General features: G+C 37.1%; 1 protein-coding gene across 5 annotated transcripts in view; it reads left to right on the top strand.

Annotated features, from left to right (window-relative positions):
* Positions 1 to 16,456, top strand: part of ARAP2 (ArfGAP with RhoGAP domain, ankyrin repeat and PH domain 2) — a 188,209-nt gene that overhangs the window by 107,432 nt on the left and 64,321 nt on the right. For 4 of the 5 annotated variants that reach the window (XR_011464504.1, XM_070372252.1, XM_005886678.3 and 1 more), the window contains 4 exons: positions 4,860 to 5,072; positions 9,385 to 9,490; positions 13,229 to 13,376; positions 14,847 to 14,915. Coding sequence is in view for 4 of the 5 variants with exons in the window: in XM_070372252.1 (XP_070228353.1) it covers positions 4,860 to 5,072; positions 9,385 to 9,490; positions 13,229 to 13,376; positions 14,847 to 14,915 (536 nt within the window). In the remaining variant the exon portion in view is untranslated. The remainder of the gene's footprint in view (positions 1 to 4,859; positions 5,073 to 9,384; positions 9,491 to 13,228; positions 13,377 to 14,846; positions 14,916 to 16,456) is intronic. The other variant, XM_070372253.1, reaches the window with a different exon arrangement.

Raw genomic sequence — 16,456 nt, 5'->3', positions numbered from 1 at the left:
TAAAAAAGTAAATGAAGTATGTCTTTATTATTTTTACTTATTTTCAAATTACTACTCATTCTTAAAATTTCTTCTGTTACATGTTGCCTTAATATGCTAAAAGATAAATTGTTTAACTATATTTTTAATATAAAAATATGTTCTCTCTTTCAATCTGTCTATAAAAGGCATTGATTTAGATTGTACATGCAGAAAAAAAGTAAAATGGTTTATCTTATATTTTGGAAGCTGTGTTAACTTTTCATTGTTCTCCTAGTCTTAGATGTATCTTTGGGTATTAATTTGAAAAGAAAATGTAATCAGTGAGAGAGCTGTAGAAAAACACTGTTTTATGAGTGTTTTTTTTTTTTTACTTATTTATTGTCTATAGTGTGCCAGCTGCTGAGCTTAGCAGTGGTAGTAAAGAGTGAAAGAACCATAAATTTTGCCTTCCAGTATGAGAACTAACAGTGAAATGATATGAACACAATGCCAGAAATAACAAATGCTATGAAAAAAAATAAGGGAAAATTAAGTCTAGAATATGTGTATATTAATCTGTTTTCTCCTAAGGAGAGTGCCATTTTAAGTATTTCACTCATTTCATGTGTTATCCAAGTAAAATTATGATTAATATTCAGGTTTGAATATTAATTTGTGTTTGAATTATATACATGTTACAAATATGTATGTAATCACATTATGTGGGAGTATTCTGTGAAGTTCCTTGATAGTATGGTTATATTTTTCTTATCAAATGTCATCATCTGTTTGTTTGAAAATGGGGGAGGAAGGTTATCATCTTCATTTATTAGTAATTCAGTATTGGTGCACTTGCATTGTGCTGGTATAAATAAATTGCACACATCTTATGTTTTAGCAAGATCATAACCTCATTGGGAATTTTCACATCATGTTAGTTTCATAATGGTATAAGGTCTTTCTTAAGCTGACAAATGATTAAAATAGCTTGACTTGCTCCCAGTGTATCCAATTTAACGTTTCTCTAGGGAAATCAGAAGTTTCTTTGTGGTGTTTATTTGCATTTAAAATCATTAAGCATTAGATTGTTTTCAACTAAATTTCATATATTATAATTACCTTGTAGCTCTAGCATAAGGTACATTAGCTTCCATATTAAAGTAATAAAGCCAATAAAAGACTCTTAATGTTTTTTCCGGCTTTTTGTTTTTTTAATGAGCAAAACACGTGAAAACCTCAATATTACCAGCATGGATAGAAGGGAAGATTTGATATGAACTTAGAAAATGCCCAGTGATTATAGGATGCAGAGGGCCTATATGATCATAATTATTTCGAATTTCCTAATCTTTGGTATAAAATCTAAAAGCCTAATTTTTGTGCTCATGGTGTCAAAATCTGAACCTGACAAAATTCATGTATAATTCTAAAGAGTTTTAATTGTTTTAATGAGTTACAGCAGTTAGTTCTTGGGGGGATATATTTAATTTTTTGTAAACAAAATTGCATTCAGATTCACATTGAGTTACCTTGTACCAGTTGTTAAAAATTCACTCAACTAGGAACATATCTCAGAAACTTAATCAGTTTTTTGGTAGAACTTGCTTGTTCTTCTATTGTGGTCATTTACTGACTATCGACTGAGTTCTTTGAGGTACTGTGTAACTACTGTATACAGAAAATAAGACATAATCTTTGCCTTCTAGGAATTTATAGATTGTGGATCAGAATAAGTGGGCATTTATATCTCAAGTGTATGAAATTCTGTGGCAGTGGGGTTCAGGGCGTGGTCCAGGTGTCCATGGCTTAGAGCTGAAATTCACTTAGTGTAGAAGTGGTCATGGAGGGTTTCATGGCTGGAGCATGGAACCTGCCATGTGTTTTAAGAGAGAATGGGAGCTCATTAGGAGAAGGGAGGAGGAGGGATTCCAGGCAGAGGAAACTGTGTGTGTCAGGTGTGGAGTCATGAAGGAAGTTGTCTAGTCAGGGAACTTTGGGTAGCTACATGTTAGAACTTAGTGTAAGAAGAGCGGAAAATAAAAGAAGCTGGAGAACTAGTTAGGACATTCATATAGGGTCTTATATGAATGCATGCATGCTAAGTCATTTCAGTTGTTTCCAACTCTTTGCGACCCTATGGACAATAGCCCACCAGGCTCCTCAGTCCATGGGATTCTACAGGCAAGGATAGTGCAGTGGGTTGCTATGCCCTCCTCCAGGGGATCATCCCAATCCAGGGATCGAACCCATATCTCTTATGTCTCCTTCATTGGCAGGCCAGTTCTTTACCACTAACACCACCCAGGAAGCTCATGGTCTTATGTATCATAATAAAATCCCTAAACTTGCCCTCTGTTTTGTTCAGTTGCTCAGTCATGTCCAACTCTTTGTGATCCCATGGATTGCAGCACACCAGGCTTCCCTGTCCTTCACCGTCTCCCAGAGCTTTCTCAAACTCATGTCCATTGAGTTGGAGGTGCCATCCAACCATCTCATACTTTGTTGTCCCCTTCTCCTCCTGCCTTCAATCTTCCCAAAAGTTTGCCCTCTAGTCAGTGGAAGGGGGGCTATATCCATATTTTTAAGCATTTTGGTAACACCAGCAGACTTGTATCTCAGATCATTCTATTATCATTTTCAAGACAGACTGGAGGGCTCAGTAGAAATAGGGACAGAGAGGGGCAATAACATACTGAGGAATTGGGTGCCTGAAATTATAATAGTGCAGGTGATGGAGCAAGGGGACAGTTTTGTGAGACAAGTCATAATGAAAAATATATGTGACAGTTTTCTTGAAATTTTTATTGATTCTTTTGATGTGATGTGTGAGAAAGAGAAGTTCTAGCTTATAAATGACTGGGGAGAAGGCAATGCCACATATGGAGGTATGCTACTGCTAAGTCACTTCAGTCGTGTCCGACTCTGTGCGACCCCATAGATGGCAGCCCACCAGGCTCCCCCGTCCCTGGGATTCTCCAGGCAAGAACACTGGAGTGGGTTGCCATTTCCTTCTCCAATGCATGAAAGTGAAAAGTGAAAGTGAAGTCGCTCAGTCGTGTCTGATTCTTCGAGACCCCATGGACTGCAGCCTACCAGGCTCCTCCGTTCATGGGATTCCCCAGGCAAGAGTACTGGAGTGGGGTGCCACTGCCTTCTCCACAAATTATAGAGTAAATGTCAAATATGAATCTATAAGTGCAATGTTTTTGACCAGTGTGTCCTACTTGGTGTGTAAGTTCAGTTCAGTCGCTCAGTTGTGTCCCTCTCTTTGTGACCCCACGGACTGCAGCACACCAGGCCTCCCTGTCCATCACCAACTCCTGGAATTTACCCAAACTCATGTCCATCGAGTTGGTGATGCCATCCAACTATCTCATCCTCTGTCATCCCCTTCTCCTATACCTCCTGGAGGTATAGGAACAAGATAAAAGGCATATTGGGATTGGGAGGTGAAGTAGTGAATGGGGCAGGAAAATTAATTTGTTCATATGTATAAGTATAGTCTATGTGGCTTGTATTTGGGAAGCCCTGTATTTATATATAGATTTAGATATGTAATGCACATGTGCATTTGAAATTTTCAAAATTAAAAGCTGAGTAGAAATATACATGTCTTAGTTGAAATGATGAAAATGGATGGGTTCATCTAGAGAATTTTGTAGGGGATCAGAGAAGAGAATTGAGGACAGTTTCCTGGAATCATCAGTAAATATTGGATAGCAGAATAAATAGAAGACTAGAAGAGGAGTCATAGAGGAAGGGGCCAAAAGAGATGAGATCATAACATTGTGAAAACCTTGAGATTAACAGAATTTTAACCAGGATTCACTGGAGTATTAGACACTGCAAGGGGATCCTATTACATAAAAATTGAAAAGCATCTAGAAAGCATATTCTTGAGGAAGATGGTCCCAACAGAGTGGGAATTAGGCCTGAAGCAACAGTAAGTGGTTAAAGGCTCAACGGGGATGCAAGATGGTAGAAAGAATAAATACAGAAAACTCAGATTAGTTTTGGAAGAAAGAAAAACAAGAGGCCTGAAGGGAGGGGGCAAAAAAGTATTAAAAAATATTTGTTTGGCTATCATCATCATCACACCACCACCACTCTTCCTTCAGTTAACCACTGCTACTCTTATTTTAAGTGGGAAACTTGATCAGTATGTAATTCTGAAAAGTTATGACCCAGCTCTTCCATCTAGAAGAAGTTGTGGAACAGACAGAATTAAATATGCACATTATGAATGTAGAGACTTATATATATACTAGAGAGTCTTACTTTTGTCAGTGAAACTGAAGGCAAATCTGTACTCTGAGAGACTAAGCAAAGGGCACTTACAGTAAAAGAACATTTGAGAAAGATGCTATGAAGGACTGGCCTGCTGCTGCTGCTACTGCTAAGTCACTTCAGTCATGTTCGACTCTGTGGGACCCCGTTAGGTTCCCCCGTCTCTGGGATTCTCCAGGCAAGAACACTGGAGTGGGTTGCCATTTCCTTCTCCAATGCATGAAAGTAAAAAGTGAAAGTGAAGTCGCTCAGTCGTGTCCAACTCTTAGCGACCCCATGGACTGCAGCCTACCAGGCTCCTCCGTACATGGATTTTCCAGGCAAGAGTACTGGAGTGGGGTGCCATTGCCTTCTCCGGAAGGACTGGCCTAGGGCCTACTAAAAGCTGAGGATGGAATAGTTTGTTCATCAGGTTTGCATTTTACATTATAAAATTTGCAAGGAGGGGAGCTTTCTACTCTCATGCATGTTTATATAAACTCTTAGATGATGATTTTGTCTTGTACATCATCCGAACACAGAAATTAGTTCTTTTTCTGAGATAGTAAAATGGATTTTGACCTGAGACTTTTTTCATATAATCTTTTTTTTTTTTTTTTTTTTTAACAAAGGTTTAGGATACAAAAATATCTATCAAAAGAATGGTGATCCATTACATGTAAGTGAACTCCTGGAGAGTTTCAAAAAGGATGCAAGAAGCTTTAAATTGAGGGCTGGAAAACATCAACTTGAAGATGTGACAGGTGTATTGAAGAGTTTTCTCTCTGACATTGATGATGCACTTCTCACTAAGGAGCTCTACCCGTATTGGATCTCTGCCTTAGGTAATACATAAATTACAGAATAAAGGCTTGCCTTCTCACTTGATAGTAGATTTTTAAAATCACCTCTGATAATCTGAACATTTAAATGAAAGGAACAGTGTACATAATGGCTTAGAACAGAAATTGTAAAATAGCTGTTTTATGTACCTCAAAAGAAATTTGTAGTGGTAATTGCTAAAGTCTTTTATGATAATATTTAGTTTTTGGTAGATTTCTTAGTGCTTACTTTGCCTTAACTTTGGAAGCGTTAATAGTCAAGTCCATGTAGGCTATTAATTTCTCATTAAGATTAAAATGAAAGGTGTATTACAACATTGGTTTTACATAGTTTTAACATATAGCTCTTTGACTTTCCTTTTTCATTCATTCTGCCTCTTTAGAGTTATATGACAAAAGACCTTTTTAGTCTTCATTATTTTTTTCAGATACTGTCTAATGAAGTAAAATATCTTTGCTACACTCTAAGACAACTTATTTAAGAAATGATCTTAGAAAAAGTTTATTAAATCAGCTGCGTGTGTATTAAATCACTTCAGTTGTGTCAGACTTTTTGTGACCCTATGGACTGTAGCCCACCAGGCTCCTCTGTCCATGGGGATTCTCCAGGCAAGAATACTGGAGTGGGTTGCCACGCACTCCTCCAGGAGATCTTCCCAACCCAGGGATCAAACCCATATCTGTTATGTCTCCTGCATTGGCAGGTGGGTTCTTTACTACTAGCACCACCTGGGAAGCCCTATTAAATCACATAATGGATCAAACTGATTTCAGTAAAACCTATATTTACCTCCGTTAATTCAAAATAACTCCTTTTTTAGAAACATGATAATACATATTTTAAAATGTAAACTTTGCCTTTAATCTCAGATTTCTAATAGAGCTATTTTCATTTTTCACATTATTTCATAATCTTTGTCCCACACCTATGATTTATATATAACTTTTATTAATAAACTAAAATATTCCCCATATATCAGTAATTTCAAAGTGATGATTTTGAATCTTCATTTTCCCCCAATTTTTAAAATGTATCATTGAATTATACCATAATTTACTAATATAGTTCTCTCTTGTACATTTGACCTATTTTGAGAATTTTTTTGGAAAATGACCTTTGAATTGACTATATGATGTTTTTCTGTTGAGAAAAGTTTCTTCCATTGAAAGTATTTGTTTAATTTAAAACATAAATATGATATTTGAAGGGATTAATTTTGAAATGCCACAAAACATCTGTAGTTGAAAAATAATCCCAAGATTGACCTTTTTTGTCTCAGCAAGAAGAGAGTAGTATTGTTATTAAAATAAAACTTTTCACAATGTAACTACTTAATTCAGAAGTCTTTTTCTTGTTTCCTATGTTTTTCAAATCAATAGTTTTAATTCTATTCACAAGAAGAGTTGAATGTATAATTTTCTGGAATATAGAATTAGGTAATACATCTTTTTAAGCACAATTGCCCTGCCACCCTCATTTTTGTTTTAAGATTTTATTGTAATTCATAACCATGAAATTATTTATAGTACCTGTATTTTATAAAGACACAATTTGCCTTTATTGTAAAATCAGTCATCAAAAATCTATGACAAATATGCTTTTGGTGAAGTTGTCAAGTTTAATGATAAAGAGGTCTTCATTGTTAAACTACAGGAGAAAGTAGTTGAGAAATAGCATGTGTCAGAGAGGAATGTGTTCATCTTCCATTTGGATGTGAATCCCTGAGAAATTACTTTGACAAGGCTTCGACTGCTGCTAAGTCTGCTGCTAAGTCACTTCAGTCGTGTCTGACTCTGTGCGACCCCATAGATGGCAGCCCACCAGGCTACCCCGTCCCTGGGATTCTGCAGGCAAGAGTACTGGAGTGGGGTGCCATTGCACTAGTGTTCAAAGTTCTTTACTTTCAGATCCTTGTAGCTCACCCTGACCTGTCAGAAAGTACCCTTTGTTGGATCTGACAAAAGTAAACCAGAACTCACTGGATGACCTCATTGGAGGGCTCTCTTGGGTCCTGTGCGCCCAAGGCGAGGAATGTCCTACAGTTGCATAGTATCTGTTTATATGATATACATGACCTCTTCTTCTAAGAATGCTAATTAAATTGTCTGAAGGCTGTCACTGGTTGAATTGTTGTATTTTCTGTATGACCTAAAATCTATCTTCATTTCCTTTCCCAGTTACTCAAACTTCATTTTGAAAATATCATCTATTTTATTCTTATAAGATTTGTGAAAATAGGCTATACTAGCATGTGCTTGTTATAAGCATGCTGCTGCTGCTGCTGCTGCTAAATTGCTTCAGTCGTGTCCAACTATGTGCGACCCCTTAGACGGCAGCCCAGCAGGTTCCCCCGTCCCTGGGATTCTCCAGGCAAGAACACTGGAGTGGGTTGCGATTTCCTTTTCTAATGCATGAAAGTGAAAAGTCAAAGTTAAGTCGCTCGGTTGTGTCTGACTCCTAGTGACCTCATGGACTGCAGCCTACCAGGCTCCTCTGTCCATGGGATTTTCCAGGCAAGAGTACTGGAATGGGTGCCATTGCCTTCTCCGAGTTATAAGCATAGTAGTATAGTATTAATTTGGAGAAGGCAATGGCACCCCACTCCAGTACTCCTGCCTGGAAAATCCCATGGATGGAGGAGCCTGCTGGGCTGCCGTCTAAGGGGTCGCACAGAGTCGGACACAACTGAAGCGACTTAGCATAGTATTAATTACATTTAATTGAATAAATACAATTACCTCTACAGTTAGAAACTGGAAGACATGAGGGGAAACATTTGGGTTATACCAAGAATGATAGCTAATTCTTAATTCACTTCTAGTATAGTCTTTGAATGTTACTGGGGGTCTCCCGCTCTTGCTTTTAGACAGTCATCCATCAGCATAGTTAAGTCAATATGACCATGTTTACTTTTATAGATCTAGTGTGCAGGTGAAATCAGTACAAAGGAGCTATCAGTTCCTGTTTTAAATAGGAGCATACTTCAAAAATGTGTCACAGAATTTCTTACCTCCCCAGGGATCCGAATGCCCTTTACAAGTGACCGTGTACTTTCAAAGAATCATTAATGTGCCACTGGCTTTCTGTGAATGGAATGTGTAGGGCTAAGCAGAAAATGAAAAAGCCCTGTTTCCAAAGGTAGTTGGGAATGGAGAGGGAATATAAGTGCAATCCCCTTGAGTTAGAGTCAGCACAAGCTATTTATTTGAAGAGAGGTCTCTTATTTCCCCTGTGAAAGAAAAGGTTAGACCAGACCACCACTATACAACCTCCAGACTAGAACTTTGGAGGTTCCTGTACAGTTGCTTTTAAGTATTTGACTTCTTAGGGTTAGGAGAGTGGAGGAGAGTAGTTCCTTCTTGTCCTGCTCTTCATGAATAAGTTCTAATCATGACAAAAGCAAAGGATCTATCTATCCTCCTCTCAGTCTGTGTCACTGTTACCAGGGCCTTATGACTTATTCCACTGCCCCCCTAACCTTCTACAAAGAACTGAAGTTTCCAGGGCTGGTGAAAGGACTTTTGCATGGATCTGTGCGGTTAATGTGGAGAAGGCAATGGCAACCCACTCCAGTACTCTTGCCTGGACACTCCATGGATGGAGGAGCCTGGTAGGCTGCAGTCCATGGGGTCCTTAGAGTCGGACAGGACTCAGCGACTTCACTTTCACTTTTCACTTTCATGCATTGGAGAAGGAAATGGCAACCCACTCCAGTGTTCTTGCCTGGAGAATCCCAGGAACGGGGGAGCCTGGTGGGCTGCCGTCTATGGGGTCGCACAGAGTTGGACACGACTGAAGCGACTTAGCAGTAGCAGCAGCAGTGTGGTTAATGTACAGTTCATAGTTCTGGGATGGTTCAAAGTTTAGGGAAGATTTTTATGATGCTAACAGGGAAAAATGATCAGACATGTCATTTTCTAATAACAAATAGTGAGATCTTTCCATAGCTATAGTTAAAATACTTTTGGCTCATCTCTTCAATTTGTAGGCTAATTTGTTACTACTTGAAAATAGTCCTTTTAGTTGAAGTTCAGTAGAATGTAGCATTGAAGATAAAATACAGACCTGGGTTTTAAAAGTGGTTTATTTTTAATTACAAAATATAAGAGCTGTGACATATAGCTGTGGAATGTTTGTGTAAATATCAAATACTTTTCCAGAATTAGAGACGTTTGAGTGTTTTCTGTTTTGAAACTTGATTGTGTCAGTGAAATACAGTTGTGAATATTGTTTTAAAATACTGATAAAAGGCAAATTGGTAATACAGATGATTAGTTAGACCTAAAGTTTCATGTGTGTGTGTTTAACCTTTAGATACCCAAGATGACAAGGAAAGAATTAAGAAGTATGGAGCATTTATACGTACTCTTCCTGGGGTGAACCGAGCAACATTGGCAGCTATAATTGAACACCTTTACAGGTGGGTGGATTCATGAACTTTTCTAGATATTTCAAATATGACACTCAGTAAGTCATTATTTTTTTTAATTTAAAGTACTGTGGTTCAGTTCAGTTCAGTTCAGTCACTCAGTTGTGTCCGACTCTTCGTGACCCCATGAATCGCAGCACGCCAGGCCTCCCTGTCCATCACCAACTCCCAGAGTTCACTCAGACTCACGTCCATCGAGTCAATGATGCCTTTCACCATATCTTAAGAATGGTTTCAAAATGGAATTCCCATAAACTATCAGTTTGGTGTCTCTTAATGCAATTAAGATACATTTCAAATAAATAGCCCTGGAAAATTTCTTACATGGATTAGAAATAATCGTATATCACCTTCTCAAATACATCCAGTACTTAAACAGGAATTTTAAACATTTTGATGTCAGACTATTGATTAGATAAGGAAAATTTCAAAAGTCAAACCCATTTTCTATGTCAAGGCATGTGGTCCCCTGCATTTGGAAGGCTAGGAGGAATAAAATGGTAGCTTGAGAAATGACATCTGAAAAATCAGGGTGTTTGGGAATAACATTTTAAGTCAACAGTTTATTTTGCTATGAGCAAGAATCATTACTGAAACTTAAATCAGTGTAAATACTGCTTAAGGAATATATTGTTGGCAGCTTCTTGCATGGATGCAATATTCCCTTGAATAAATTTCTATAAAGCTGAATTCTACTAAAAATACCTTAGTTGAAGTTTAGATTCCTAAATCTCCACAATTTGTCTTTTTCTTTATCTTTCTTTTCCAATCATTACTTCTCATGCATGTAAACTCCATTACTATGCATCTGATTTTCTTATTGTGTCATACAAATATAGTTGATATACTGTACAGTCCTATCTCTATGCCTAAGAGACACTGGGACAGATTCTTTTCTTCACAAATTTCAATATGTCACCTGCTGCTACAATGATCAGTTAATATTTTAAACATTGAGTTACATATAATTCTTAAACTTCTTTATTCACACTTGAATTTCAGATAATGAGCTGCTTCCTATCCTTTGTTTAACTAATATTTATTTTCGTTCCTACTATATACAATGCCCACTAAGAGTCCATGCGAACAGAAATGATTGCTAATAGTACATGAATAACAAAAATAGTCTTAAGACTGCAGTTTTCAAATAGCACCAAGGAACCCTGAGACATCACAGTGGGGATGGGGACTTACAGGGATGCTGCAGGGCATTTTATACATTTTAGGAATGTCAGCACAGATTTTAAAACAGAGAATTTTAGCATACGACATGAAATTAAAGAGGAAAGATCGAGTGATACATCATTGTGTGTTGAGATCCAGGTGATGGTTCAGATCTAAAAGGATAAATGAACTGGGCATGACAGAAAATTAAGTACAAGACATGAGTGAGGGATATTTTCAGGAAACATGTGTGCTAGAAGATGAGATGGTTTATAGCTGGCTGGCATCAGGCTGTGAAAGGCTCTGTTCATCGTGCAAAAACATTTGGATTTCATTCCTTTATGTGATAAGGAATGACTGATCCAATCTGTTTTAGGATGATAACCCATGTCCTGGGATTGATTGGAAAAGGTTAGAACAGAGGCAGAGAAACCTACTTAAGACACAATTTTTGTGGACTTCTGATGTGAAAACCTGAGTGGGAAGAGAGTAAACTGGCTGAATATGGGACACTTGCAGATACTAGTGTGGGAGCAGGGAAGTAAAAGAAGAAAAGGAAAATACATAGTGGGCATATTTATGCCAGTAATTCAGGCAGTTACAGAAACTGAAGAGGTGATAAGTGTTAGAGGAGAATGCTCAGGAGAGATGAGAATATTTGATAGTGTCGTCAAAGTTTGAGAGGTCAGTGTGGATAAAGTCAGATTGATTTAGCATTTACTTCTATCCGTGTCCTAGATAACAGATCACTTCCTCCATGACTAATATTGACTTAATTCCCTTCACTATATATATTTGTGTTACACACTGCAGTGTGATTAGGGGCTTTCCTAGTGGCTCAGTGGTAAAGAATCCATCTGCCAAGCAGGAGAGGCATGTTCGATCCCCAGGTCAGGAAGATCCCCTGCAGAAGGAAATGGCAACACACTCCTCAGCCCACTCCAGTATCCTCACCTAGGAAAACTCATGACAGAGGAGCCTGGCAGGCTACAGTCCATGGGGTCACAAAGAGTTGGATACAACTTAAGACTAAACTGCCACCACCACAGTATGATCAACACAAAGTCTCTGTGAGATGTTTAGATTCTAATAGTAACAGAGGCAGACTTGGAGATAGAATTTCCAAATATTTACAGTCTAGTGTGATGAAAAAAAAGTACAGAGTGGTTTTGAGAGGGATGCCCACAATTACGACATCCTCCTCTATTAACTTGCAATGCCTTTTGCATCTTATAAATCATACATGATGATCAAGCTTGCTCTGTCTCCCCTATGCAATTTGGTATTTCATTGTTTCTTACACTATCATATATATTGCTGTCATATTTCCTTATTTTCCTTGTACCTACTAGAATCTTCGCTCTTTATAGTTAGGTGTACCTACCTAGTCTTGCTTTATTCCTTAGATAGAGTTGATCTCCCTTTTTTAGCATGTATTTTAGAAATTCACAAATGTAATTAGACAGGCAATTGAGCAGCTGTTATGTCTACAGTCTGGAGAAGGCAATGGCACCCCACTCCAGTACTATTGGCCTAGAAAATCCCATGGACTGAGGAGCCTGGTGGGCTGCAGTCCATGGGGTCATTAAGAGTCGGACACTACTGAGTGACTTCACTTTCACTTTTCACTTTCATGCATTGGAGAAGGAAATGGCAACCCACTCCAATGTTCTTGCCTGGAGAATCCCAGGGACGGGGAAGCCTGGTGGGCTGCCATCTATGGGGTCGCACAGAGTCGGACATGACTGAAGCTACTTAACAGCAGTATGTCTACAGTCAGTGATAGAATTAACTGATATTTCCATGGGCATCAGTTAGAGTTCTGCATTTTTATCATTGTAAATTTCCTTTTATTGGGGTGATGGCTATGGTTTTTTTCTTAATTACTTTGGACTTAAACATTCGTGAATACTTGAAAGTTCTTTGTAAAACTGGTGTTGTAGCCTACTGATTGGGAGAATTGACTCTCTTCATGTCTGTTCATTGTAAAAAGTGATTGCTTTCTGAGAGGTGTCTTATTTTGAATAACCATTCAAACACTTTCGACCATTTTCTCACCTGATAAGGATGTGCTGGGAAATTCAACACTTGCCCTGAACTTTGAGTTTGGAACTCTTTACTTTATCTCCCAATTTGCCATTCTTGCCTTATTTCCTGCTTACCTACTGCCCTCTGTCCCTCTTTTATTTATGCTTCCATCCTACAAGTCATTTGACGCCTTTCTGCAAGCACACCTTTATGCCTTAGCTACAGGTTGTCCCATCTGTAGAACTGTCTGGATATTGGGGAGGGGGGGGCCTTCTTCTAAAGCGATGAGCAAGTACTGCTTTGTAACTCCTAGTAATATCTTTGACAGTAGTCTTTTCTAATGTTCTTAAACCTGAAGGATACTTGGAAGAAAGAACTGTGTATTTTTCTTTAAATCACCGCTCCACCTTTAGTATCAGTGACTTTCAATATGTTTGTGTTTAAAAAATAAAAGAGGATAAATGAACATGAAGACATAAGTTTTATGAAATTTTCACATAGAAATACGTTGTAACAAGTACTGCTTTTCTCTAACAGGGTTCAGAAATGCTCAGAAATCAATCACATGAGTGCCCACAATTTGGCCTTGGTTTTTTCCTCCTGTTTCTTTCAAACTAAGGGACAAACTAGTGAAGAAGTGAATGTAATCGAGGACTTAATTAATAATTATGTTGAAATTTTTGAGGTAAATATTTTATATCCTGCCCTTGTTAAAATAGTTTTGATGTTATTGTTTGCAAACAAAAATATGTATTTTAGGATGTCTTTATTCATGTCTTTAGGAATATTTAAATATAAAGATAGGTACATGATCCTTCACTTTTCAGATATAACTAGCATTTTAAGCTATAGCCATTCATTTAAATTTGGCTGCTTTTAAAGCTTTTTTACCATCTGGTATCTGTTGCACAGAATATTTCTATTTATAGTGTTTTTATGTTTTTTTCTCAGTATGTGTATGCATTAAGTATGTCTACTTAGAGGTGTGAAATTATGAAATTCACAAATTCAGTAAATTACATCAGGCTGATAAATTTTGTAGTTGAAAGCATTTTAGAGTTTTTTTTTTTAGTTGTGCATGAATTGGAAAAAAATTCTGAAGTAATATTCTGTGGTTTTTATTAAGTCATCTCTATTCTAATTATTTGACTTTTCAATTTGCTATTTTATGAAGTTCATATTTTCATGTTTTATCAGAAAACTCTTAGAATAGGGATAATTTTTTTTATTTCAAAGGAGTAAAAACAGAGGAAATAAGCCTAGGATTTGAATATGGTGGGGGGATGTAGGGGACCTGGGTCAAAGGTCCATTTCCACTGCTTGACTGTTTCTGCCATCTCAATGTTGTCATTAAACCTTTCCGGGCATTCTGTTAAGTAGTCTTGTACAAGACCCCTTGTTTTCCAGAATTGTGTCTTTACCAGATGATCAAATAGGTTAATGTAATAAGTTAACTTTTATAGTTCATACATTCTTATAATAACTCATCACAAGATTGCTTAAAAAAGGAAAAGAAAGTATATTTTAATAAAATAACAAATTTCATATCTTAATTTATGTAGGAATGAACAATTGTTGAATTCTCTTTGCTCCTTGATCTCCTTTTTATCTCTTCCTTTATGTGTCCACTGTTTTTGATCAATAGCAATGTCTTCACAATAGTTCTGATGCTGAGAAATGAAAGACTTTGGGAAAAAAAATGTGTGGCTTTGCATGCTCTCTTGATTTTCTGTTTTTGTACTGTTATAGTAGTAAAAATGTTTATCTACGTAGTTTTGTTAAGTCCAACTTTAACCAAATGGTGGAAACTTCATAAGCCCTTAATGAACATTTCTGATAAAAGAAGTCTTTACTCTCAATGTACATAAACTCTGTTGAACCCTTCATCAGCCACTTTGCTTATTAATACACTTCAGCAAAGAGGATGTCACTGATGGAATGTGTAGCCTAAAGTGGTATCATCATAAGATATTCTGAACTTTATGAGCCTCTATCTTGTTGGCTGCCCTAGCTGTGTGGGCCCCCGCTGATGAAGATGGCCATTCTCATTTATTTTTAACATGTCAGTCTTTAAATTCCTGAAGAAAGTTATGTGAGGATGAGTACCATCACTCCTTGTATTTTATTAGAATGTCCCAAATTATATTTTAAACAGGTTAAAGAAGACCAAGTCAAACAAATGGACATAGAGAATAGCTTTATTACCAAGTGGAAAGACACTCAAGTGAGTAGTAATAGTTAGATCTCCAATTTGAAAAAATTAAAAACAAAAAACAAAACAAAAACTTTCATTGTAAGTAAACATTTGTTGTGTTTGTTTTCAAATTCCTGTTTGAAGCAAAGTAAAACTAATGGAAAAAAAAACAAAAAACAAAACCTAGATAAAACAGTTGTGAAATTCTGTAGCATGACACATACAAAATGCCAAAGTATGCTAATGTAATGTTTTCAAAACATAGATGGAAAAGTCAGTTCCAATCTTATCACAATGTCCTTTCTGAAATCAGTTTTCATTTATGAAGCACTATTGAAAATACTAGTGGATTTCAAAGGAAGCATTTAAAGTCAAAATAAATACTAAAATAAACAGAAAATTCAGACTCCCTAATGATTCTTTCTATTATGCTTTTGAAATTATAAGTTATTTCTTATATGCTTTTGCTTTGCATACTCTTGGATGATTGCACTAGTGGGACTGTTTCTATTGTGCACTTCATAACATGTTAATTTATTTCTTAAGTTGACTTTTCTAGATCTTCCTAACTTTCCTCGGGTGCATCATATTGAATTTGTGTGTTCAGGTTGTGCTACTGCTTTTCCAGGGTACCTTTCCTTGTTTGATGAATATTCACTGGACTTTTTTGAGGCTGGCTTTGTCTTCGAATAACTAGCAATTATAGTGGATTCAGGGTACCAGTGTAGATAAGACAAATGGTCAAATAAAGTCTCTTTGTAGGTACACTCAGAATATCAGGTGAATGCTTTCTTATTAATCCAACCCTGGTATACACACAACTAATTTAGAGAAGTTGTCAGAGCTATCATTCCATATGAGGGAAATGAGGAAAGGCTTTCATTCAAATGCATAGATCCCCTAGTACCAGTGAAAAGTGAAAGTGTTAGTCACTCAGTCATGTCTGACTCTTTGTGAACCCATGGACTATAGCCTGCCAGGCTCCACTGGCCATGGAATCCTCCAGGCAAGAATACTGAAGTGGGTAGTCATTCCCTCCTCCAGAGATTATTCCCGACCCAGGGATCGAATCCAGGTCTCCCACACTGCAGGCAGATTCTTTACCATCTGAGCCACCAGGAAAGCCCACTACTGTGACATTAATTCCGTAAGAAATTGTTTCCTCCATTTTGACCCAAAGTAATTAATGCAGCCTCCAGAGGAGTGGCAGTAACACTAAAAAAATGTGGCTCATTAGCAGTTGGTTCTCTTGGATTCTTGCTTTTTGGAGAGAGTTTCAGATATGAAACAAAAGACTGTGCGTGCCTAAGGGTAATCTTTGGCAGCACTATCTGTGTTGTTATTGGATAAAGTATGAGTACCATTCTGCAGTTTTATCATTTGTATTCATAGTACAATAAAGAAATGAGTCTTGAACACTTTCTAATTAAGTAGAAGTAAGTATTGCTAAAATAAGAAAAGAATTGTCTATAAAATAAAGCTATTCGGAAGAAAGGTAGAACAGTTTGGAAAAAATCTGTTGTTTTGCTGGAGTTTTTCTCCAGTCCATTCAAAACTTGTCTGAAGTAGTT

This window comes from Bos mutus, chromosome 6 (assembly GCF_027580195.1).
Source record: "Bos mutus isolate GX-2022 chromosome 6, NWIPB_WYAK_1.1, whole genome shotgun sequence".
Taxonomy (NCBI): Eukaryota; Metazoa; Chordata; class Mammalia; order Artiodactyla; family Bovidae; genus Bos; species Bos mutus.
The sequence above is the reverse complement of the archived record's forward strand: the minus strand, read 5'-3'. Positions and strand labels throughout refer to the sequence as shown.